Here is a 27,544-nt window from a genome sequence, read left to right on the forward strand (position 1 = left end):
TTAGGATTGTCTTGGCAATGCGGGCTCTTTTTTGGTTCCATATGAACTTTAAAGCAGTTTTTTCCAATTCTGTGAAGAAACTCATTGGTAGCTTGACGGGGATGGCATTGAATCTATAAGTAACCTTGGGCAGTATGGCCATTTTCACGATATTGATTCTTCCTATCCATGAGCATGGTATGTTCTTCCATTTGTTTGTGTCCTCTTTTATTTCACTGAGCAGTGGTTTGTAGTTCTCCTTGAAGAGGTCCTTTACATCCCTTGTAAGCTGGATTCCTAGGTATTTGATTCTCTTTGAAGCAATTGTGAATGGAAGTTCATTCCTGATTTGGCTCTCTGCTTGTCTGTTACTGGTGTATAAGAATGCTTGTGATTTTTGCACATTAATTGTGTATCCTGAGACTTTGCTGAAGTTGCTTATCAGCTTAAGGAGATTTTGGGCTGAGACGATGGGGTTTTCTAAATATACCATCATGTCATCTGCAAACAGGGACAATTTGACTTCTTCTTTTCCTAACTGGATACCCTTGATTTCTTTCTCTTGCCTGATTGCCCTAGCCAGAACTTCCAACACTATGTTGAATAGGAGTGGTAAGAGAGGGCATCCCTGTAATTTAAAATAGTAATTTTAAAATTATTTTATTTGATTTTACATTTGCTTCTCTTAAACTAAAATCTTAGATCCTAGTGACATTAACATAGTTACCCATTTGTTTTATAATATAGATATGTATGTCTATCTATATATTCATTTATATCCACATCTGTAAAACCATCAATATTACCACTAACAGTACAGCTATCAAATACAATTTGAGGTTTCTTTGTAGTTCTTTATCCTTAGGACATATCCCACTAGAAATGTATAGTCAATAACTGTAAAGTCACTTGAAATAATTCTTCTCTGTGTAATTATGCCTTCAGCTTCATAAATAGTACACTTGTTAATTTGCTTTTGCCCATATACTCTTTAAAAAACAAAAATATAAATAAGAAAAGACAGGATAAAAAAGGAATCAATTCTTTTTAGAGTGATTAGAGCTGGTAGCATTTAGCTAGTATTACTGTCCACTTATCATTTTAGATGGAGAAGCAAACAATTGATAGCTTGAAGGGTACATTTTTGAAATTAAAATAAAGTTGAGAAAAAGCTAAAATTACTTTGTAGGATAGGAAAAATACACTCAGCCAGCCAGGATTCTTCCTAGCAATAGTGTTAGCTATTTATAGAAGAGTTACAGAGATAATTATGGAAATATGGAAATGGTTAAGGAAAAATAAAATCTTAAAGGAAATATACTTATCTAACATAGAGGAAATACATATATTTAAGTATAACTTGTTTAACAGCTTTATTGAGATGTAATTCATATACCATATAATTCACCCATTTAAAGTGTGCAATTCAATGGCTGTCACTACATTCATAGAGTTGGTCAACCATGACTATGATCAACTTTAGAACATTCTCACTACTCCTGAAAGAAACTCTAGGCTGGGCATGGTGACTCACATCTGTAATCCCAGCACTTTGGGAGGCTGAGGCAGGCGGATCACCTGAGGTCAGGAGTTCAAGACCAGCCTAATAAATAGACAACACTTTGTATCACTTTTTCTTCTCCTCATTTGCTAACATTATTCTAAAGTAGTATTATCTGATATTCCCACTTGGATACCTGTAAAAACAGATCTTTTTCAGATCTTCCATGTATCTCCTGCAAATATCCTGCAGAGGGTCTCTCTTCAGCGGGCTGGTATCCACTAAATTATCATTCCAGGAACCATTCCAGGGTTCCACACATTCTTCTATACATTTTAGAATTTCTTTATCATGAGGTGACGTGATCTGAGCACCGGTTTCCCAGTAAACCTAGATGATAAGTAAATATAACCATAATCACTTAAAATGCTTGTCAGATCTTTTCTTACCTATAGTAGAGATCTTCAGCTTTACTAAAAAGCATATCAAATTGAGGCCGGGTGTCGTGTCTCATGTCTGTAATCCCAGCACTTTGGGAGGCTGAAGCAGGCAGATCACGAGGTCAGGAGATCAAGACCATCCTGGCTAACATGGTGAAACGCCGTCTCTACTAAAAATACAAAAAATTAGCCAGGTGTGGTTGTGTGTGCCTGTAGTCCCAGCTACTGAGGAGGCTGAGGCAGGAGAATAGTGTGAACCTGGGAGGCGGAGCTTGCAGTGAGCCGAGATTGTGCTACTGCACTCCAGCCTGGGCTACAGAGCGAGACTCCGTCTCAAAAAAAAAAAAAAAAAAAAAAAAAGCATATCAAATTGATCAAGCAAAAAATGTCAACATAGGACTAATTTAACAAATATTAAAAGATATAGATAGTAATTACTCTACAGGGATTCTTCAATCAAATGATTATATATGATTTTCTTTTAGAAGTATACCTTAATAACAATATGAGTAAAATGCAAGCAGGCCTAATTATTATGATAACATTATAATATGCATATGCCATAGTGTCCAATTATACTCTTAAACCTGTAACTATCTACTAAAGATAATCCAAGAAACCATAGAATATTCCTTAAAACTTGATACTATTTAACTCATTATAAAGTAGTTATGTGACATAGAAAAAAGTCATCTTTCTATTATAAAGTAGAATTTACATCATACCAAATATAGTTTATTAACAATTAACATGGTAATTATCCATATAAATTTCAATGAGTTTTCAGTTTGTCAAATAGCCTGATCAATAAGACATTAGGAACAGTTACCAAAAAAGCATGAAAATGTAATTCTATTAATTTATAGGATTTCAAATTTGGAAGGTTAGAGAACATCTGTGGTGACTTCCACCATGTATAGGACACAAATCCCCTCTATTGCATCCTGAATGAAGGAAAGAAGAATACATTTGAATCTGTACTATGTACTAATCTCTATGCAAAGAATATGATTAACCAGATGACCTAAAAATCTGTGTTCTATAAACACTTCAAAATGCTATATAAAAGAGAAAAAACATTATCTTAAATGCATAGCATAATCCACAAGAGGAAAGGGACAACTCTAGGCAGTGAGAGAAAAAGAATTAAAAAGCGGAATGATAAGCCTGTGGGACTGAGATTGTGGTTACTTAGGGCTTGAGAACTGTCCATTTATCTGGTTCTTGGGTTGTAATGCCCACGTGCAAGGTAGGGAGGTGGAACTGAGACCCCCAAATAAAAATGGCATCGTTGAAGCATTTCACTCTCAGTGAAAATGCAGAATAGAAAAAGTCCTGCCCACTATTACAGAGATCGTGAGGAAGCGTGTCTCTTCTTGGGTTCTGGGTAATTTTAAAAAATTTCAAATCCAAGGTCTGCACTTCAATTATTTTAGGATGAGAAACAATAAATTAACACAGAAACTGTCCCCAGTCAGTGAAACCCTTGAGGTTCTAGCAGAATTTTTAAAACAAACAAAAAACCCAGAATGCTTAAAACAAACAAAACTGTTCTGGAGGGATGCTCCCACATTTCAAGCCATAAAAAAGATTATCTCCGTAAGTCCTGAAAGCTCACGTGAAAATTTATAAAACATAAGTAAAAAAAAATCCTGTTCTTTCTCCCGGTCCCCTTCTCCTTGCCTTATCTGTGGAGGTGATGCCTGGAGGTACAGCAACCACCATGTGATGACCATGCTTGAGGGTAAGGCCAGAAAAACTACAAGACACAAGGCCTGACATCATGGAGCTACAGAACCATGCCTGTGGCCACCTACCCCTGGACGTTTTGTTACATGAGAAAAATGAATTTCTATCAGCTTAAGCCACTTTTGCTGGTTTTACTTAATCTGCACCAGAAAGCATCCCTATCTGATATAGTAACATAAAAATTCATGCAACAAAATACGTCCAGGAATAAACGTTAAAAAATATCCGGGCCGGGCGCGGTGACTCAAGCCTGTAATCCCAGCACTTTGGGAGGCCGAGACGGGCGGATCACGAGGTCAGGAGATCGAGACCATCTTGGCTAACACAGTGAAACTCTGTCTCTACTAAAAAAAATTCAAACATCTAGCCGGGTGAGGTGGCGGGCGCCTGTCGTCCCAGCTACTCGGGAGGCTGAGGCAGGAGAATGGCATAAACCCGGGAGGCAGAGCTTACAGCGAGCTGAGATCCGGCCACTGCACTACAGCCTGGACGACAGAGCGAGACTCTGTCTCAAAAAAAAAAAAAAAAAAATCTGAAAAATCTAGTTTAAAAAAACGTTTAGGTCAGCTTATTCCTTTCTGCCTGTGGACGCTGCTGAGGAAGCATCATTAAAGTCTCTCTTCCCTGCCATCATATCTAAGTCAGAGTCTCCTAAAAAGCCTGAACAGCCGAGGAAGCTCTTCCTTGGAGAGTTGAGTTTTGAAATAACCGATGAGAGCCTGAGGAGCCATTTGAGCAATGGAGAACGCTCACGGACTGCGTGGTAATGAGAGACCCTAATACCAAGTGCTCCAAGGGCTTTGTTTTGTCACATAGGCCACTGTGGAGAAGGTGGATGCAGCCATGAATGCAAGGCCACACAAGGTGGATGGAAGAGTTGTGGAACCAAAGAGAGCTGTCTCAAGAGAAAATTCTCAAAGACCAGGTGCCCACTTAACTGTGAAAAAGACATTGTTGGCAGCATTAAAGAAGACACTGAAGAACATCACCTAAGAGATTATTTTGAGCAGTATGGGAAAAAAATGAAGCAACTGTAATCATGACTGACTGAGGCCGTGGCAAGAAAAGGGGCTTGCCTTTGTAACCTTGGACGACCATGACTCCATGGATAAGACTGTCATTCAGAAATACCATCCTGTGAATGGCCACAACGGTGAAGTTAGGAAAGCCCTGTCAAAGCAAGAGATGGCTAGTGCTTCATCCAGCCAAAGAGGTCGAAGTGGCTCTGGAAACTTTGGTGGTGGTCGTGGAGGTGGTTTCGGTGGGAAGGACAACTTTGGTTGTGGAGGAAACTTCAATGGTTTTGGTGGCTTTGGTGGCAGCCATGGTGGTGGTGGATATGGTGGCAGTGGGGATGGCTATAACGGATTTGGTAATGATGGAAGCAATTTTGGAGGTGGTGGAAGTTACAATGACTTTGGCAATTACAACAATCAGTCTTCAAATTTTGGACCCGGCCAGGCGTGGTGGCTCACGCCTGTAATCCCAGCACTTTGGGAGGCTAAGGTGGGTGGATCACCTGAGGTCAGGAGTTCGAGACCAGCCTGGCCAACATGACAAAACCCCATCTCTACTAAAAATACAAAAATTAGCCGGGCGTGGTGGCGGGCGCCTATAGTCCCAGCTACTCGGGAGGCTGAGGCAGGAGAATTGCTTGAACCCGGGAGGCGGAGCTTGCAGTGAGCTGAACTCGCACCACTACACTCTAGCCTGGGCAACAGAGCGAGATGCCATCTCAAAAAAAAAAAAAATTGGACCCACGAAGGGAGGAAACTTTGGAGACAGAAGCCCTGGCCCCTATGGCGGTGGAGGCCAATACTTTACTAATTAAGAAACCAAGGTGGCTATGGTGGTTCCAGTAGCAACAGTAGCTTGGCAGTGGCAGAAGATTTTAATTACTGCCAGGAAACAAAGCTTAGCATGAGAGGAGAGCCAGAGAAGTGACAGGGAAGCTACAGGTTACAACAGATCTGTGAACTCAGCCAAGCACAGTGGTGGCAGGGCCTAACTCTGGCAAAGAAGACATGTTTCAGACAAATACTCATGCGTATGGGCAAAAAACTCGAGGACTGTATTTGTGACAAATTGTATAACAAGTTATTTTAGTTCCTGTTCTGTGGAAAGTGCAAAGCATTCCAACAAAGAGTTTTAATACGGATTTTTTTTTTTTTGCACCCATGCTGTTGATTGCTAAATGTAATAGTCTGATCATGATGCTGAATAAATGTGTCTCTCTTTTTTTTAATGTGCTGTGTAAAGTTAGTCTATTCTGAAGCCATCTTGGTAAATTTCCCCAACAGTGTGAAGTTAGAATTCCTTCAGAGTGATGCCAGGTTCTATTTGGAGTTTATATACAACTTGCTTGGGTAGAGAAATCATTGTCTTCAGAAACCTTGGTGTAGTTGAACTTATAGTTACTGTTGTGACCTGAACTTCACCATTAAAAGGGATTACCCAAGCAAAATCATGGAATTATTGGTTATAAAAATGATTGTTGACACATTCTATGCAATATATCTAAAATGAATAATGTTACCAGATAAAATATAAATGGGAATGAAGCTTGTGTTTCATCCATTATCATATGTAATCAATAAATGATTTAATTATCTTAAAAAAATGTTTAAAATGCTAGTAAAGAATCTAAAAGAAGTCTTGAAAGAATAGAAAGACACACCCTATTCTTGAATAGGGAGACTCAATTATTAAAATATCAAAGCTCTCTAAATTAATATATAAATAAAATATGATACCAATAAAAATGCCAAAATAACTTTGCTTTCAAATGGGAAAAATACCATAATATAATGCATGGAAAAATAACACAAATAAAGTCAAGAGGACTGGGAGGAAATGTCTGCAAAACAGATGGCCAAGAGCTGCTTTTTACATAGAAAGAGTTCCCATAAATCAATAAGAAACAGCAAAAGAATAATGAGCAAATAGATTAACAGATGCAAAACTATAAAACTCCTAGAAGATATGATGAGAGGAAGTCTAGAGGATCTTGGGTTTGGCAATAACTATTTTTTTTTTTCAGATGGAGTTTCACTCTTGTTGCCCAGGCTGGAGTGCAATGGCACAGTCTTGGCTCACTGCAACCTCTGCCTCCCAGGTTCAAGCGATTCTGCTGCCTCAGCCTCCCGAGTGGCTGGAATTACAGGTACCTGCCACCATGCCCAGCTAATTTTTTTTTTTTTTGTATTTTTAGTAGAGACGGGGTTTCACCATGTTAACCAGGCTGGTCTCAAACTCCTGACCTCAGGCAATCCACCTGCCTTGGCCTCCCAAAGTGCTGGGATTACAGGCGTGAACCACGGCACCCAGCTGGCAATAAATGTTTAGGTACACCACCAAAGGTATGATCCATGAAAGAAAGAATTGATAAGCTGGATTTAAAATGAAAATAAAATTTTCTGCTCTGCAAAAGGCACTGCCAAGTGAATAAAAAGACAAGCCGGACTGGGAGAAATATTTGCAAAAGATACATCTGAAAAAGGACTGTTATCCAAAATATATAAAGAATTCTTAAAACTCAACAATAAGAAAGCAAAATAGACACTTCACCAGAAAGAATACACAGATGGCAAAGAAGCATATGAAAACATGTTTCACATCGTATGTCATCAGAAAAATGGAAATTAAAACAACAATGAGATACTACTACACACCTATTAGAATGGCCAAAATCCAGAACACTGACAATAGCAAATGCTGACAAGGATGTGGAGCAACAGAAGCTCTCATTCATTGCTGGTGGGGATTTAAATAGCCACTTTAGAGACAGTTTGGCAGTTTCTTACAAAACTAAACATACTCTTGTCATATGATTCAGCGCTCACACTCCTTGGTATTTACTCAAAGGAATGAAGACTTATGTCCATACAAAAATGTGCACACAAATGTTTATAGCAGCTTTATTCATAATTGCCAAAACTTGGAAGAATCTATGATGTTCTTCAGTAGGTGAATGGGGAAATAAACTGTGTTACATCCAGACAATGGAATATTCTTCTTCTGTGCTAAAAAAGAAATGAGCTATCCAGCCATGAAAAGACATGGAGGGAATTACTATGTGAAAGAAGCCAATCTAAAAAGGCTATATATTGTATATTCCAACAATATGACACTCTGGAAAAGGCAAAACTGTGGAGACAGTAAAAAGATCAGTGTTTGCCAGGGGTTAAAGAGGAGAAATGGATGAACAGGCACAACACGGAGAATTCTGGAGGCAATGGAAATACTCTGTATGAAACTATAATGGTGGGTACGTGTCATTATTCATTTGTCAAAACCCAAAGAATGTACAAATGAAGAATGAACCCTAACATAAACTATGGGCTTTGGGTGATAATGACATGTCAATGTAGGCTCATCAAATGTACCACTCTGGTGGGGGATGCTGTTAATGCATACGTAGGGACAAGTGGGTACATGGGAAATCTCTGAACCCTCTGCTGAATTTTGCTGTGAATCTAAAACAGCTCTACAAAATAAAGTTTGTTAAAAAAAATATCCTTTAACAGACTTCTCAGAAAGGGAAACACAAATATCTTATAAATACATGAAAAGACACTCAATCTCACTCATAAGACAGGTACAGATTAAAAATAACATCTCCACCCAGCTGATTGGCAAAGATTAAAAGCTTTGATGATACAATCATGGAAGATAAAGGATAAAGGCCCTCATATATTGTTGATGAGGTTATTAAATGGCATGACTACCTTGAATAGGGAATGCCAAACTTTCTTTGCATATTCCCTTTGATCCAAAAGTTTCACCTCTAGGCCAGGCACAGTGGCTCACAGCATTCTGGGAGGCGGGGGCAGGAGGATCACTTGAGGCCAGGGGTTCAAGACCAGCCTGGCCAATATGGCAAAATCCTGTCTCTACTAAAAATACAAAAATTAGCTAGGTGTGGTGGTGCACGCCTGTAGTACTAGCTACCCAGGAGGCTGAGGCAGGAGAATAGCTTGAACCTCGGAGGCGAAGGTTGCAGTGAGCCGAGATTGTGCCACTGCACTCCAGCCTGGGTGACAGAGCGAGTCTCCATCTCAAAAAACAAACACAAAAACACAAAAACCCCAAAGTTTCACCTCTAAAAATCTATCGTATAGATCAGCAGTGCCCAAAAGAAGTATGTGCACCACAAATGCAAGCCACATATAAAATTTAAAATTTTCTAGTAGTCACATTAAAAAATGTATAGATGATATTAATTTTATGAATAAAGCATATACATTCATGCATATATATATTCATATCATTCGTATATGTATGTATTCATGCCATTCATACATATGTATATCTGCTTCATTCATCTTTAAAAATCTATATAGATGAATCATAATTTATGTAATCAATCCTCTATTGATGAACATTTCATTTGCTTCTGATCTTCTGCAATGTATAAACAGTGCCACAATAAACATTCTTCTACATTCATCTTTGTTTTTTTTTCTTTTCTTTTTTGAAGCAGAGTTTCACTCTGTAGCCCAGGCTGGAGTGCAGTGGTGTGATCACAGTTCACTGCACTCTCTGACAGAGGAGCCCTCTCCTCTCCTGGGCTCTCCAAAAAATACAATGTCACATATACAAATATATACATATACAAACACACACACATACATATATATTTTTTCCTTAATATACAAGCACAGGTTAAATTATACATATTGACTATATATACACATGTATGTATATATATGTACATCTACATGTGGGTATATATACATGTATATACATATATACACATACATACACATAGAACGAGAAGAGGGGAAGGGAGAGGGAGAAAGAAAAAGACAGTCTGTAAGACATATTGTTGTATGAAATCAGCAAGGCACAGAACACTATTATATAATACCCTACCATTTATGGGGAAAAAGACGGGGAAGTGACAAACACATATATATTTATATATGTGTGGACTATCCCTAAACAGAAATGAAAACTGGAAACAGTATTTGCTTCTGAGAAAGAGTACTAGGGGACAGAGATGGGACAGATACTTTTTACTGTTTAACTTTTTAACCTTGTGCTCACATATTAAGGAGAAAAAATATTTGAGGGTCCACTATGTGCCAAATATGTTCAATAGCAATGAATATCAAGGCAGACTAAGTCTCTCTACCTACGAACTTATATTTAGGGGATGGGGGTGAGGAGGGTCAAATAAATAATTCATCATAAAGAAACTAGACCCACAGCCTGGGCAACATAGCAAGACCCTGTCTCTACTAGATATAAAAAATTAGCTGGGTATGGTGACTCATGCCTGTGGTTGGGAGGCTGAGGCAGGAGGATTGCTTGAACTTGGAAGGTTGAGGCTACAGTGAGCTGTGATTGTGCCACTGCACTCCAGCCTTGGTGACAGAGCAAGACCTTGTCTTAAAAAATAAAAATAAATAAATAAAAAAAGAAAGAAAGAGAAAGAGAAGGAAGGGAGGGAGGGAGGGAGGGAGGAAGAAAAAAAAAAGGCAGTCAAGTGGTACATGCCTGTAGCCCTAGCTACATGAGAGGCTGAGGCTGGAGAACCCCCTGAGTTCAGGAATTTGAGGCTACAGTGATCATACCACTGCTCTGAAGGAGGACCACTCTTAGGTGTAAATGCTGTGGAGGAATCAAGAACCCTCTAACAGACACCTCTAACAGGCACCTCAAAATTAGTGTATCTAGAACAGAGTTCTTGATTACCCCACAACATATACACTTAAGAGTGGTCCTCCTTCAATCTCTTATCTCTGTAAATTAACATTACCACCCACCCAAACAAAAACCAAGAATTCCTTTCCCTAACATTTAATCTACTAACAGGTTCTACAGATGCCGTGTCTAAAATAGAGGTTGAATATGTTTACCTCTGCCCATGTCCTCTACCAATCACCATTCTAAACCATTGTTGTCTTCTGTCTGAACCAAAGCACCCTAACTGGTCTCTTCCCTGCTTCCATTGTTCTCCCTGCAATCCATCCTCCACGAAGCAGACAGATAATCCCTTAGAACATAAACTTTCCTGCTTAAAGTTCTTCAGTGGCTTTTTATTCTTTTGATAAAACCCAACCCCCTTGCCTTGGAGCTTAAAAGTCTGCATAATCTGCCTCCTGCTTGTTTCTTCATTCCTTCCCTTCCTGTGCTCACTGCATTCCAGTCATACCGCTACTCCCCTCTGTTCTCTAGCTCCTCCAACATAGCAAGTGCTAATTTTGCTCTAACATGTGTGGTGACCCAAAACTCTATAACTTAAGTCCAGATTTCTCCCCTGAGCTACAAGTCTATATATCCAACTACCTATAGGAATGCAGGCTTATCACCCACTCAGAAGCCCCAAACGGTGGTTCAATACTGTGCTGCATTCTTCTATTTCCCCTCCAGAGCCACTTTTCACCCTTCTCCACTCTGCTTTCTGCCACAGAGGCTGACCCATCAAGTGGAATCCTGTGGCCAACAAGGAGCTCCAGCAGAAAGTCAGAGGGAGAGGAGAGTGAGGATAAGGTACCATTCCTCTGGCTCTGTTGTTGAAAACTCCCACTCATTTTTCAAGTTCTTGCTGCAATGTGACTTTATGAAATGGTAGAGAGGATGGATTTAGGAAGGGATAGAGAAATCAAGGACAATTAGAAATAAAAGAACTAAAGAAGAGATTTTTGTAATTGTACACATTGAGAAGTAATAAATGCCATTAGGGATACACATTCTTTGAGGACCAGCCTCAGTGTTTTTAACTTTCTGTTCCCAATGTCCAGCTCTGCTCTCCAGTATAGAAAACCTACTCAGCACATATTATTTGAATAAAAGAGATGACCTATAAGATAAACAAAGGTCAGGAGTCTAAGGTTTACCTTGTATCCATTGTCTTCCTTGCGGTTGTGAGAGGCAGTAATCATCACACCTGCAACTGCTTTGAGCTTCTGAACTGCATATGGCTGAAAAATAAATAACACCATAGTTCCATTTTGCTTTCTAGCTATTTACACATTTGACATGAGAATAACTTTGATTAAATGACAGGAAAAGCATTATAGTATGATATTGCTTTTGTTAATACCCTCTTTATTTTCTATTTACTTGATTTTTCCTTACACCTTTATTATAAGATTTCCTTCCTTTTACTTTTTTGGATTTCTTCTGTTTTAGCACAAACATGTTAAGCGAAAGCCAACTCATTATTTTAAAATCTTTTTTTCCTTATATATTCATTAAGGCTATACATTTCCCTCTAAGTAGGGCTTTAGTTAAAACCCATAATTTTTACTACATATTGTTTTCATTATTGCTCACTTTTAAATACCTACAGGCAGTCCTTGCTTTGCTCAGTTCCTATACATGAATTACTGATAGTATGCTTTTGTTAAATAGCTCCAGTCTCCCAACAACATGTTCAAATTTCATTTACCATGGTAATATTAACCATCACTGCATCAAGTACACACTTGGCTTCCAGCTCTTCAGTCCACACATCCCTACATTTATAACAGAGCCACATCATGATGAGTGATCAATCATGTCACTCTTTAAAAGGGTGTCAGTGATTGGTCACTGAGCATCTGTTATTTAGCGCTCACACAAACTGCAAAACATGTGGCTCTATTGCCTCCTTTTCTCCCAGTAATAGACCCATATGACAGTGTACAAAAATGGATAATGGAAAGTAGGAATTAGCCAACAAAGGTGAAAGTGCAGCAAATAAACAAAAAGGAGTAATAATAGAGGGAAATTTGAATTGAACATAAATGAAGTTATAGAAAAAATAAGTGGGAATGCTGACACTGCTGCCATTCAAGAGACTTTAGACATACTACCAGGGAAGTGTAGTGAAGGGGAACACATGGATTAAATGAGGAACGAGGCTGTGATGAGAAGGATGAAGATGTCCCAGAAGAAGTGACACCAACAAAGAAATCTTCACATTAAAGGAACTCCCTGAGATATTTCACAAGATTGAAATTAACAAAGGATAAGATGCTGGACGTGTATCCAAACTCAGAAAGGTATATTAACAATTTGTCAAGGCACAGATCAAGATGCTTGCTTGTAATATAAATAAATTATAGTCACAAGAAGCAAGCTCTGTTTATCTCCTGATAAGTTTTATTTATTGATTGATTGAGACGGAGTCTTGCTCTGTTGTCCAGGCTGGAGTTCAGTGGCACAATCTCAGCTCACTGCAACCTCTGCCTCTCAGGTTCAAGCAATTCTCGTGCCTCAGCCTCCTGAGTAGCTGGGATTACAGCACGCTTGGCTAATTTTTGTATTTTTAGTAGAGATCGTGTTCCACTGTGTTGGTCCGGCTGGTCTGAAACTCCTGACCTCAGGTGATCCACCTGCCTTGGCCTTCCAAAGTGCTGGGATTACAGGCATGAGCCATCACCCCTAGCCTTCTGATAAGTTCTTTTTACAAATAAATAAAGTATTTTAGTTATCAATGTTTCTTATTGTTTTAAATTACAATGTACTAAATAAACATTAGTTTTACCATAGTTTTTTCTTTTTCCTATACATTTTTACCCAAGAGTAAGAGTGTTTTTAATGTTGTGGCAAAAAAAAAAAAAAAAAAAGTTAAAGGTCATGGAACAGTCATAATTTTTCTCATTGATGATTAAGATCATTTGGCATTTTCTTAATCCAGTCTATCATTGATGGACATTTGGGTTGGTTCCAAGTCTTTGCTATTGTGAATAGTGCCGTGATAAACCAACATGGCACATGTATACATATGTAACAAACCTGCACGTTGTGCACATGTACCCTAGAACTTAAAGTGTAACAAAAAAAAAAAGAAAAAGAAAAGAAAAAGAAAAGATCACTTGGCATGGTTTTGGCTTGTACAAACTGTCTTAATAGCCCCCACACTCTGTGCAAAGCAAAGACTGCCTGTCATTTCTAATCTGCATTATGTTATCTTCCTTAATCCCTGAATAGTTTATGAGTGTGTTTTTAAAATTCCAAACAGGGGAGGATTTATGGGCTTTTTTATTTCTGATTTTATTGCATTGGGGTCCAGGTATATGGCTTGATAAGCAGCTCTTTGGCATTTGCTGGGACTGTGATTCTGCTTAATAATAATGTAAATCATATCATCACACCATAGAGAATTTTTACACACATACACACACACACCCAGATCAAGTCAGCTAACAATGTATTCAAATCTATCCTTCATCATTTTTGTTTGCCCAATGAATCAATTTCTGAAAGAAGATATTAAAATATCTGTAGACTTGTCAACGTTTATAGATCAAGTTCTCAGCTAAGTTGAACAAATGTCTGTTGAATGAAAATAAACTTAAAGCAAAATTTGTTTTTCTTCCATTGGTCCCTTATATTACTCAACACAGAACTACATGCACAAAAAAGATTTGAATCCTAGTTGATTTAAGAAATATTTTCAAGAGCAGCAAGCTATATGATCACCAACACAACACACTTACTACAAAAGGTGTAGGAACATATCTTGAAAAAAGGTACACAGGAACATCTTTGGCCAGCAAGACTGCAGCAGTGAGTTTAGCAAGCCTAAAAAAAGGGAGATTTAATTTAGTCCTTTGCCTACCATAGTTTTTAAAAACCAACCTTCCACATAGATGCTTCATATTATAATTAGTCTGAATAAATAGTAGCCTAATATAGCCTATTCTTATAATAACTGATTATTTAAACTTCATGACCTAATTGGAAAATTTTAAATAAATAAGACTTTTTTTTAAAAAAAGAGTTTAACAACTAATAGAATTGATATTTCAATTTCCTCTTTTTCCCTCATTCATCTTTTGATGGCTCTTTTACTAAGAAATAAAATTTATAAAAGGCAGAAAGAATGGAAAAAGTGATATGAGACTTTGATAAACTCAATATGCATTATTACCCTGAAAAAACACCCTAAAACTAATCTAATAGGCATTTAATGAGAATATAAGCTACATAATTACTACTACCTAGTGCCTTTGCCAAAATACTAAAGTTATAAGCTATGATGTCATTCTAAATATGAACTCTAAATATTTTAAATTTTTACTTCTTTCTGTAAATCTAAAGCTTTTCTTTGAAACACTTTTTCTTCTATTTCAGCTCTAAAGTAAATATTAGCATGTGATCACATTTCTATCTGATAGTCTACTGTTTCGGAAATCCTACTACTGGACAAAAAATTTTTTAATATGTTTTATTCTATTTCAACTTAATCTTTGAAACAATTAACTCTGTACCTCTGGCTGCTGCAGCTGCTAGTTACTTGACCCCGAGTGTCATACCCAACCACAAAGCCTCTCTGCTTGAAGTCTGAGAAACATCTCTCAAGGTATTTGTACATCCCCTGAAGCAAATAAACACAAAAGATTAGTCCTAATGGAGCTTGCATTTCATATGACTCAGAATCTCTTATTTTTATGTTTGCTGTGCAGCTGACTGGCTGCTAGGGAAGTGGCTTCTGCCTTTATGCCCATGCTTACCAGTGTGGGAGCAATACTGTTCAATCCAGAAATGTAAGATGACAAACATATCCTGGATTTTCAGACACATTTAACACCATGGAAATACCGATTTAGTAACCACTAAATCCAATACAATAAGTAAAACATTAGGAAAAGCAGAAGAAACATGAGCATCAATAAGCTAAAAAAAAAAGATTAGAAGAGCCAACATAAATTGTTTCTTGTCTGAAGGCTCTGGAGAACAGAATTTTAATTGTCTTAAATCCTTGCTAGATCATATGATTGAAGTTAATCAAAAGATTTGACCTATTTATGATGCAAACATTTTTAATCAGCAACACAGTTCTTCACTAGAACATTTCTTATGATGGTTGATCCCATTTGTAATTCTTTGGTTTTAAAATCTCACAGAAAAATAATACCATAGACTAGAAAAATGTTCAGTCATGGGTGACAAAAAAATGAAATAAAGTATTTCATATTGAAAACATCACAATGACAAACTAAAACCATTTAACTACCTTACGAATGATTTGTTAAGTTTAATAAATACTTTAATATCTAAAAATAGCATTTTAACATTTTATATTATTATAGTCCTTTAAAATGAGTTCCACATAAAAGATGGAACATTTAATCCTAACACCCTGAAAAGAAAGCAATGCAGACACCATTTCTAATTTGGTCTCTTTCAATATGTCTTTTAAGAAGAGGAGACAATAAGATTAAAGCTCCATGTAATGTCTTGCCTAAGGCCAAACTAAGTTATACTGATTTATTGAAGACCTATTATATGGCAGGCACTGCTAAATAAGTATGTGGTAGCACCAAACAAAGCCGCAGTGACTTCTGGTGCTTGAGTTTCTCAAGTACAATTAATTTTCCCAACCTATAAGCTATGAGTGAGTGCATGCTTAGTATATTAGCTAGATTCAACAACTTATTTCTAATGATGATACTATCCTAAAACCTCACAGACCCTCATATTAATCTCTGCTATCAGAATGCATCTTATTTCCGTATATTTTTAGGTTGATGGAAAAGTAATTGTAGTTTTTGCCATTAAAAAAATGACCAAAACCTCAATTACTTTTGCACCAATCTAACAGAGTCTGAAAAGGGCTAGGGCTTAAGAATCAGATTCCATTCGGCTTTTCCACTTCACACAATGGAATCCCAAATCCAGTGAAAATGTGCACTTCTGTAGAAATTGCTTTTCAAACACCTCCCCTACCCCTTTTTGTAAAGTCAAGAAATCTTCACTTAGAATGAAAGCATATGAAAAGACTAAATGTGTAAGAAAATAATGAACTAAAGCATCTCTGGTTGAGGAACAGGGGAGGGGTGGGTGAGGAAGGGGCAGGTATCCTACCTATCCAACCATCCCGTCATTCCTTCTCTCCTACCTCTGCATTAGGCCTTGGCTTTAGAGAATTCTCTCAGAATAAGGCTAAAGATGGATTACTGTTTGGGAGTATCAATTAGAATTATGTCTACTGAATAATTCTCTAGCCCAGAACTATTTTTAGTATAAGTTAAATACATTATTGGCCTCAAAAGTATCGTTATTTGAAACAGGATGATTTACTTGCAAAGAGAAGCAATTTGTTTCTAGAGTGAGCTGCATAACAATGGAGAGAAGTAAAACAAATTGTATCATATTACACAACTATATTAACTCTCATGTGGATATAGAAACCCACATAAAGGATATGTGATAAAGGAAAATATTTTCAACTAAATTTTCCAAATTCTGGTTAACCTTTATAAATGGCCATATGCCAAAATGAGTAGTTATTTTCTTCTATCTAAGTTTGTTTCTTTGTATTAATTGGATATGCTAATATACACTTCTTGGTTTCAAATGCAAAGCAACATTGTTAAGAAGTTGACAATGGCAACCAAAATAACTCTTAATCAGAAAGTCAGTCTGTGACCATGAAGATACACAAATGACTTCTAAAATCTTGGGCAAGGTCAGAATTGAGTCTACAGTTTTTACTTATAAAGAGTAACTTCTGGGAAATAAAGCTTTGTGTGTGTGTGCGTTTAGAATGGCACTACTTAATTTATAAAAAAAAAAAAAAAAAAACAGACTGAGAAAAAGTACACTTTTTTTTTAAGACAGAGTCTTGCTCTGTCCTCAGGCTGGAATGCAGTGAGTGGTGCAATCTCGGCTCACTGCAACCTCCAACTCCCAGGTTCAAGCAATTCTCCTGCCTCAGCCTCCCAAGTAGCTGAGACTACAGGCACGTGCCACCATGCCCAGCTAATTTTTGTATTTTTAGTAGAGATGGGGTTTCACCACGTTGGCCAGGATGATTTCGATCTCTTGACCTTGTGATCCGCCCACCTCAGCTTCCCAAAGAGATGGGATTACAGGCATGAGCCACCATGTCTGGTCAAAAGTACACTTTTAATACTTGATAATACTTACCTGTGTTGACTGTATTACTGTAAGGTCATTAATATAGCAAAACCCTGCCCCCATGGCAGAACGAAGTCCTGCAGTCCCAAAAGTCATTCGGCAACAAAGACGATCTCGCAGCTCCTTGTTCATCCCATTCCGTAACAGGTTTTCAATCTGCTCTTTTGTTTTGGGATTCTATAAAGAAGAAGCATTAAAACTTAACCAGGAATCCAAGCAGAGTCCTAATATTAAGCCCTTTGGAGGGGTCAATGTGTATATATCACAAGGTTCAACATTCACTATAAATTCCACAGTGCTACTTCTTTGTACGTATGATAAAATAATACCTGCCATTCATTGAGTCCCCAAAGGAGAAAGGGCCTGTTGAGGGTGATTTACATATCTCTAAATTTTATAGCATTTGTATAGCATATTAAAGAATGTTCTTTTTTTAAAAAATTTGATATTTAAGAGCTTTGAATCCAAAATAAACCTCTTAGTAAAAAATGACATCAATTAAGTTAGAGTCTATGTTAGATTTCAATCATAGTTCACTGTAACCTCAAACTCCTGGGCTCAAGTGATCTAGCCTCAGCCTCTTGAGTAGCTGGGATTACAGGCTTGGCTAATACATTAAGTTTTAAGAGAAATAGAGACACTACTGGATAAATACCATCAAAACATGCCTACCAGTTTCCTACCTAGACCTCTGCAATTCAAAATGAACAGATATTCCTTTCTACTGCTTAAAAATCACAGAAAACGATTCAATTTATCTATGGCACAAGTTGACCATAAAAATATTTTATGTGTTAAGTGTGAACTTAATTAAGAATGAGAATACAAATTCATTCCAAACATGGTTTGTGAGGCAGGGCATGCCAACATCTATATGTGGGATTCTGTATTTCATTGTCATGTACTTTAACTTATTTTCATAAATCTCAAGAATACCTGTCACTGAAAATGGTGCTTCACAAAAGAATATCAAGTTTCGGCTGGGCGCAGTGGCTCATGCCTGTAATCCCAGCACTTTGGGAGGCCGAGACACATATATATATGCTTTAACATCTATTAGTTTTATATATATAAATATATGAATATAAATATATATATATGCATATAAATATATATGCTTTAACATCTATTAGTTTTATATATACATAAATATATATGTGTGTATATATATATAAAATCCAGTCTCAAGGAGCTTCTGTTTCATAAATGGCACACACTAACAAATAACCTACATAAAAATATGAATAGCTCTTAAGGGAAAAATATGTATAACAATATCTGGGATACTATCATTTCTAAGATACCACTAGATTTCATAGGTCAAAGAGACTTGAAGAGGGCTAACATTTAAAGATGAGCATAAGAATGGCAAAAATTGAATAGACTCTTCACGTTTAGAGGGTACATAGCACTGTAATACCCTGCTAGTAGGAATGTAAATTGGGATAGTCTTTTTACAGTGGTTTTACAGCAAGTATCAAATTTTAAATTGCACATGCCTTTTGGCCCATAGATTTCTGTCCACAAAAATACCTTCACATGAACAATAACATTTATTCATATAAGAAGGTTCACTGCAGCACCTATATGGGTAGTATTATTATTATATTACCATTGTATAGAGGAGGAAACTAAGATTTAGGGAGGGAGCCTAGTATCACTGAGCTGGCACTGGAAATTTAGACAGTTTGGGAACCTAAGCTGGTCTGGCTCTAAAGCCTATGCCATCTCTCTACAAACAAAATAATTGTGTTGGGGTGTTAATAATGCTTCTGATAACAATTTAATTCCAGTTACAAAGCAAAATGATGTTCCTTTTTATTACAGGTATAGTGTGTATATATATGTATATATCATATATATGTGTATATAGTATATATGTGTGCATATATACAGTAGGTATATATGTGTATATATGTAGTATGTATAGTGTATGTATATATCTAATGAGTATATGTGTATATACACATATACATATATGTATGTGTATATACATATGTATACACACACACACATATATATAAATGATCCACCAGACATAAATGCTGTTGGTTACTGAGTATACTTCCTAATGTTTAACTGTACAGCTACTAGAGTAGGGCCTAAAAATTCCATTCCCAATTATAGACTTCACAAGCAGTACTAACCTAATTCCTGGTTGTTGAAAAGCTTGTAAGTTAGAGAAAAATGAAAATGAATAAAGAATCATGATATACTAGACATAACAAATACACTTTTATGGCAAAAAGAGCTAAATAATTATGACAACAGGCATTTGAAATCTACTTTACATTCAGATTTCTCCACTGTTTAACAGTGAGACATAGATGTTGATGTTATAAACTTTTAAAAATATAACCTAAAAAGCTATCTACACAGCCATAATTATCACATATTCTCCATTCAGATGAACTTACATTTGTATTTTTTTCTAAAGTCATTATATCACTACGATTTTATAAACTATAATATATGAAGATTCTAAAGAATTATAAATTTATTATTACTATTATTATTATTTGAGACGGAGTCTCGCTCTGTCGCCCAGGCTGGAGTGCAGTGGCACGATCTTGGCTCACTGCAAGCTCCGCTGCCTCCCGGGTTCACGCCATTCTCCTGCCTCAGCCTCCCAAGAAGCTTGGACTACAGGTGCCCGCCACCACGCCCGGCTAATTTTTTGTGTTTTTAGTAGAGACGAGGTTTCACTGTGTTAGCCAGGATGGTCTCCATCTCCTGACTTCGTGATCCGCCCGCCTCAGCCTCTGAAAGTGTGGGATTATAGGCATGAGCCACTGCGCCCAGCCAACTAATTATTTTTAAATGAAATTTTCATGTTGAACTCAGGTATAATAAATGAAAAGGAGAGCAGAAGAGTATATACAGTGTTTTCATTTATATAAAAAGAGGTATGTGTATATTTATACATCATCTAGAAGTATTCCATGCAAAAATAAGAGACTAAAAATAGTGATTACCTCTGAAGGGGATATTAGGCATGGGGTTTCAAGTAGAAAAGTGACTTATTTTTATTGGAGAGCCATGATGCTGTTTGGATATTTTATGTATATATTACTTTTTTATGGTTAAAAACTAGTTAGGTATTCATGATGGCTCAGAAAAACCTCTACTTGTGTGTGATGTGAATGATTTTTTACCTCACAAATTGCTCTCCTTTTCCCATTCACAGAAAGCTACTGATAAGATCTGAATCTATAAAACATATATTGGTGTTCTCTCAAATGCAAATTATTGTTTGCTTTCTAAATGTGCTCTCTTATTTACAATTCATTGATTACTTGGGGGTAGAAGCCTAGTCAAGAAAAAAAAAAGAGGAGGAAGACAGTAGGAAAGCTATTTGACTGACCTGCTTTCAAGAAACATACACACCAGGCTGGGCACGTTGGGTCACGTCTGTAATCTCAGCACTTTGGGAGGTCTAGGCGGGCAGATCACCTGAGGTCAGGAGTTCAAGACCAGTCTGGCCAACATGGCAAAACCTTCTCTCTACTAAAAATACAAAAATTAGCTGGGCATGGTAGCGTGTGCCTGTAGTCCCAGCTACTTGGGAGACTGAGGCAGGAGAATCACTTGAACCAGGGAGGCAATTTAGTGAGCCGAGATCGCGCCACTGCACTCCAGCCTGGGCAACAGAGTAAGACTCCGTCTCAATTAAAAAAAAAAAAAATACACACTGACCTATTATATAAAATGAAAATTAATTATTTAGAAAGTAAATGCATTCAATCTGAAATAAATTTGCTTTTAACTAGCATATCTTAGAATCCTAACAATTTTAGTACTCCAAAAAAGTAATCCTGCAGAAAATCGAAAAGATTTTAGTGACTACTAGCATTTCTCTGTACTTCATCGGTAATAAAGCTAATTGTTTAGTATGAAGTCAGTAAGGTGCAGAATACAGAAAAAAGCCATGCATTATTTTCGAATTTTACCTGTATACCAAAAATTTTCCTTTAGGTTCTAATCCTATGGTTTGCTTCAACTTTACATGGCTGAAATGAAGAAAAGAAAGTATCTTCTTACATAATATTTGTGGAGTTTTCTTTTTTCCATATTGTAGAACCATAAGGCCCAAATTCATAGAAAACATGAAAGAATTGATTTTTCTAAAATCACTTAAAAAAATTAACTTCTTACAAACTTTCACAGATGTGAAGAAGGTTACACACCAGACCAAAATTCACATCAACTCTGCCTGCCGACCAATGAAAGTACTAACATTCACTTACGAAGGATTATTTTGAACTTGCCCAAGTTTTCTGAACCTATTCTGTTCATAACTAGGGACTTCTATATTATTTATGTATAATAAATATAAATGTGTATAAAAGAGTGTAAAAAATGTAATCAAGTTTGCCAATGAGAAGTGTGTTAGCTTGTCTGCATTGGTATAAAGGAATACTTGAGGCTGGGTAATTCATAAAGAAATAAGATTTATTTGGCTCACAGTTCTGCAGGCTGTACAAGCATAGCACCAGCATCTGCTCCACTTCTGGTGAGGCCCAGGAAGCTTTTAGTCATAACAGAAGCGAAGAATAGCCAGCTTATCACATGATGAATGAGGGAACAAAAGAGAGCTGCCAGGCTCTTCAACAATCACCTCTCATGTGAACTAACAGCGTGACAACTCCTTATTATCACCAGCAGAGAACCAAGCTATTCATGAGGGAACCACCCCCATGACCCAAACGCCTCCCACCAGGACCCACCTCCAACACTGGAGGTCACATTTCAACATGAGATTTACAGGGGACAAAACAGCCAAACCATATGGAAGAGTTTACCTGTAAATCTTTTTTCCTATTTATCTGATAAACCTACTATTTTAATAATTCTAACACAATTTGAATCTACTCTATTAGTATTCTAGTACAAAACCTAACAGCTTAAATACACTCAAAAACATGAATCGCATTGTTTAGAAGATTGGAACAGACCTAAAAGAACATAATATATATTTAAAATCCCAAATTCAGTCTGGGCACGGTGGCTTATGCTTGTAATCCTAGCACTTTGGGAGGCTGAGGTGGATGGATCACCTGAGGTCAGGAGTTTGAGACCAGCCTGGCCAACATGGTGAAACCTTGCCTCTACTAAAAATACAAAAAATTAGCCAGGCATGGTGGTGGGCACCTATAATCCCAGCTACTCAGGAGGGTGAAGCAGGAGAATCACTTGAACCTGGGAGGCGGAGGTTACAGTGAGCCGAGATCATGCCATTTGCACTCCAGCCTGGATAACAAGAGTGAAACTCTGTCTAAAAAAAAAAAATCACAAATTCTAATATTGTTATACATCTAAAGGGGAGCCAACATACAAAATTGACTCTTAATAACTCAAATATATCTAAAGTTGCAAAATTGTACATAACATTTTTAAATGTTAATGACAGAGACTTATGTCTAAATAATAAATACCAGTTTTATATAACTACAGAGAAAAACATTTTTATTTTGTTTATCTATTTATTATTTTGCCCCCCATCATGAATGAAAGACAAACAAATTTTAAAGTTTATTTCTAACCAGAAGTTAAAATAGGAAAGTGCAATCTGAAAATCTGAAAGGTAAACACAGCTGACATTTACTTCTGAGGGTAAGCCAATTTGAAGATCCAAGTCTAGAGTCTTGGAGCAGAACAGGTTTTCTAAATCAGATGTTTCCTTATTAAGTCCAAACTATATTCATGCTAAACTAATCATTCTTTCCTATTTAAATAATTTTTGTGTAATTCTAAATTTAATTTCCCTATCTTAAAAAAATTGGTAGAAATTAACATAAATTTGGCTTAGACAAAAAACTTGAATATAAAATATACTCATCATATAAAATGAGATTTATTTGAATAATTGCTTAATAAACACAAAAATCATATCCACAAAATGAAGTACTAAGTACCCCCAAAGTAGAAAATAATCCTTGAAATATAATATTATCATTTAAGAATATTAGATATACCAAATTAGTGTGAAAGATTAAAAAAAGTTAATTATTTTGTTTCAAAAAAAACTATCTTTGTTTAAAAAAACTATAATTTTAACAGAGCACATACAATGAGCTCAATTTTACTGTTCAATTACATAGTCAAACTTGTCTCTGTTAAGCTTTAAGTAAAAAATATTTCTCACATAAGGTAGTCAACATAAAATATTTCAAATGTTTATTGTCTTTCTACAAATATTGTGACACATCATACTTTTCTTGACCAACAAAGAATCCAATTATTGGCTAATGTGCTCAGTAGACCACTGTAGGAGAGAAAGATCACTGAAGTAATAATTCTAGAAGGTTTGGCCCTGATCTTGAGTCAGCAATTGCTTAGCTAAATCATCCTGAACAAGTCACTTCACCTTTCCTTAGACTTCAGATTCCAAGCATATGTGATGATTTTTGAGATTAACTTTTCAAACTCTATAGGTTTTGTCAGTAAGTGATCATGGAAGTCACTAAGTGTACTAAGTTCAAGGGCTCCAGTAACATCTATTACTAGCTTTATGACCCTGAACAGGTAATTTCACTCCAGTATCCTCACCTGTAAAAAACAAGAATCATGTTCTACTCTTTTCCCTGGGCACCATGGCCAGCCTCCCTTGGAGCTAAATGAGACCATGTGACAGAGTTATAGTCACTGGATATGAAAGAGATGTGCACCACTTCCATGCCTAGCCGCAGACCTACTCCCCCACCACTCCTCTTTCCCCATTTACCCATTAAACAGAGAGGATTCTAAGGACCTACAGGAGTATGTAGCAACAAGATGGAATAAATGATTTCATGGAACAAAATCCCCCTACTTTACCTCCTACCTCATGGACCAGCACTGGGCTGTAACATCAGCAAGAAATAAACTTACACTGTGTAAGCCACTGAAACCTTGGCATATTTGTAGGGTTTTTTGTTTGTTTGTGTTTTTCTCTTTTTTTTTTTTTTTTTTTTTTTGAGACAGAGTCTTGTTCTGTTGCTCAGGCTGGAGTATAGTGGTGACATATCAGCTCACTGAAACTTTGGCATATTTGTAGGGTTTTTTGTTTGTTTGTGTTTTCGTCTTTTTTTTTTTTTTTTTTTGAGACAGAGTGCGTTCTGTTGCTCAGGCTGGAGTACAGTGGTGACATATCAGCTCACTGCAGCCTGGACCTCCTGGACTCAAGTGATCCTCCTGTCTTGGCCTCCCCAAAGTGCTAGAATTACAGGTGTCAGCCACTGCACCCAGTGGAAGTAATACTTGAACTGAAAAGTGAAAGATTAGTAGGAGTTGGATTGTGGAGCAAGGAGGGTGAGGAACAAGTTGGGAGTAGAGAGATAATGGAGTTCAGTATTAGCCTTACTGAGTTTGAAATAATATCTATACCCAGCACACTAACCATTGCTTCCCCTCCCCTCCCCGGCCCCCAGTAGTAACCTAGGAAATGAAAATTAAAACAAGATACCGTTTTTCACCTAAAAACTTACTAAGAATTTTTAAAATGAGTAAGCCCAGTGCTGGGGAATGAAAATTAACTCTAGTAACCAAGGAAATGAAAATTAAAACAAGATACCGTTTTTTCACCTAAAAATTGATTAAGAGTTTTTAAAATGAATAAGCCCAGTGCTGCGGAATGAGAGTATATTTATTGCTATGGCTTAGTAAAAAACCACTTTAAACTTAATGGTTTCAATCAATAATCATTAATTTATCTTTCAGAGTTTCTATGGGTTAGGAATTCAGAAAGGGCACAGCCAGGATGGCCTGTCTGTGTACTGCTGTAGGCCTGTCTATCTGGCAGTGATGCTGACTGTAGGCTGGGGCCTAGTGGAGGCCACCAAATGGCACACCTACAGAGGCCACTCCTTGTGGCCTTGGTTTCCTTGCAATGTTGGGTTCCAAAGGCAAGTGTCCCATAAGCAAGCAAGCCAAGTGGAAGTCATATTACCTTTTATGGCCTAGCTCTGAAAGGCATGTTAATTTCCACTGCACTGTATTTATTATTGTTATTTTTATTTTTTTGAGGCAGAGTCTCACTCTGTCATGTAGGCTGGAGTACTGTGGAGAAAAACATGTCTCACTGCAGCCTCTACCTCCCAGTCTCAAGCAATCTTCCTACCTTAGCCTCCCAAGAAGCTGAGACTACAGGCATACACCACTATGCCTGGCTTTTTAATTTTTTAAAGAGATGGGGTCTTGCCATGTTGCCCAGGCTGGGCTTGAACTCCTAGCTTCAGGCAATACTCCCACTTCAACTTCCCAAAGTGCTGAGATTACAGGCATGAGCCACCGCACCTGCTTTGTACTATATTTCTTTAGGCAGCTACAAAGATCCACCCAGGTTCCAGCAGAGGGAACACAGATCCCACCATTCAATTAAGGAGTACCAAAGTCACACAGTAAGAACATGTGGAATGGGACATATAGTTGCAGCCATCTTTAAAAAAATACAATCTGCTAGAGGGACTATAAATCGATACAACATCTCAGATGACAATGTGCCAATGTTTTAAGTAGCTTAAATATTAAATAGTCTTTGTTTTAGCAATTCTACTTCTAGAAATTTATCCCGAGGAAATAATCATGGATGCACGTTATGATTTAGTCATAAGGATATTCACTAAAGTAATATTAATAATAATAATAAAAGTAAGCAAACCACATGTTAATAGAAAACTGGTGGCCGGGCGCGGTGGCTCAAGCCTATAATCCCAGCACTTTGGGAGGCCGAGATGGGCGGATCACGAGGTCAGGAGATCGAGACCATCCTGGCTAACACAGTGAAACCCCGTCTCTACTAAAAAATACAAAAAAACTAGCCGGGCGAGATGGCGGGCGCCTGTCGTCCCAGCTACTCGGGAGGCTGAGGCAGGAGAATGGCGTGAACCCGGGAGGCGGAGCTTGCAGTGAGCTGAGATCCGGCCACTGCACTCCAGCCTGGGCAACAGAGCAAGACTCCGTCTCAAAAAAAAAAAAAAAAAAAAAAAGAAACTGGTTAAATAAAAAGGCTGATGTAATAATACATTAAAATAACGTATTAAAAAATCACAATAGAATTTTAATATGCAAAAATACTTAGATATATTAGGGGGGTAGGTATATAAACCATATGTGTAATACAATTCCAAATTTGTAAAATATACATAAATGCGTAGAAAAATAAAACTAAAAAAATGTGATTGTTCCTTATATCCTCATAGGGAAGGATTACTTATGTAATCAAGGAGAAAAGTTTACAGAACACAAATTAACCCCAAACTCTTATTTAAAATTTTACTTTATTTTATATTCCAGATACATGTGCAGGTTACATAGGTAAATGTGTGTCATGGTGGTTTGCTGCACCTATCAACCCATCACCTAGGTATTAAGTCCTACATGCATTAGCTATTTATCCTGATGCTCTCCCTCCCCACGCCTCCCCGACAGGCCCCAGTGTGTGTTGTTCCCCTCCCCGTGTCCATGTGTTCTCATTTTTCAGCTCTCACTTGTAAGTGAGAACATGCGGTGTTCCGTTTTCTGTTCCTGTGTTAGTTTGCTGAGGATAATGGCTTCCAGCTCCATCCATGTCCTTACAAAGAACATGCTCTCAATCCTTTTTATGTATACATAGTATTCTATGGAGAGATATATATATTACATTTTCTTTATCCAGTCTATCACTGATGGGCATTTGGATTGATCCCATGTCTTTGTTATTGTGAATAGTGCTGCAATGAACATATGTGTGCATATATATTTGTAACAGAATGATTTATATTCCTTTGGAACACCAAACTCTTAACCTGTGGATTAATGTCATTCATCACTTTAGGAAATTTCATAGCAACTATCTCTTTCCTCTCCTTAAGAGATTCCAATGAATAGCATGTTAGACCTTTTCCTGTATCATCTTATGTCTCATAGCCTCTCTTTTATTCCCCCACTTCCCCCCAATGCTTTTGTCATTCCATGCTTTGTTCTGAATATTTTTCACTGACCTATCTTGTAGTTTGCTAATTCTCTCTCTGATTCCTCTCTAAAGTGTTGTTAAATT

The 27,544-nt window shown here is 37.2% G+C and overlaps 1 protein-coding gene across 1 annotated transcript in view; it reads right to left on the minus strand.

Moving 5' to 3' along the window:
• PGM2L1 (phosphoglucomutase 2 like 1) overlaps nt 1-27,544 on the minus strand; it is a 61,962-nt gene that overhangs the window by 21,280 nt on the left and 13,138 nt on the right. The window contains exons 2-6 of the mRNA XM_033203771.1: nt 17,539-17,706; nt 14,877-14,983; nt 14,103-14,187; nt 11,514-11,597; nt 1,677-1,870 (exon numbers count right to left, since the gene is read on the minus strand). Coding sequence (XP_033059662.1) covers nt 1,677-1,870; nt 11,514-11,597; nt 14,103-14,187; nt 14,877-14,983; nt 17,539-17,706 — 638 coding nt within the window. The remainder of the gene's footprint in view (nt 1-1,676; nt 1,871-11,513; nt 11,598-14,102; nt 14,188-14,876; nt 14,984-17,538; nt 17,707-27,544) is intronic.

Source organism: Trachypithecus francoisi, unplaced genomic scaffold (assembly GCF_009764315.1).
Source record: "Trachypithecus francoisi isolate TF-2019V2 unplaced genomic scaffold, Tfra_2.0 Lachesis_group8, whole genome shotgun sequence".
NCBI classification, from domain to species: domain Eukaryota; kingdom Metazoa; phylum Chordata; class Mammalia; order Primates; family Cercopithecidae; genus Trachypithecus; species Trachypithecus francoisi.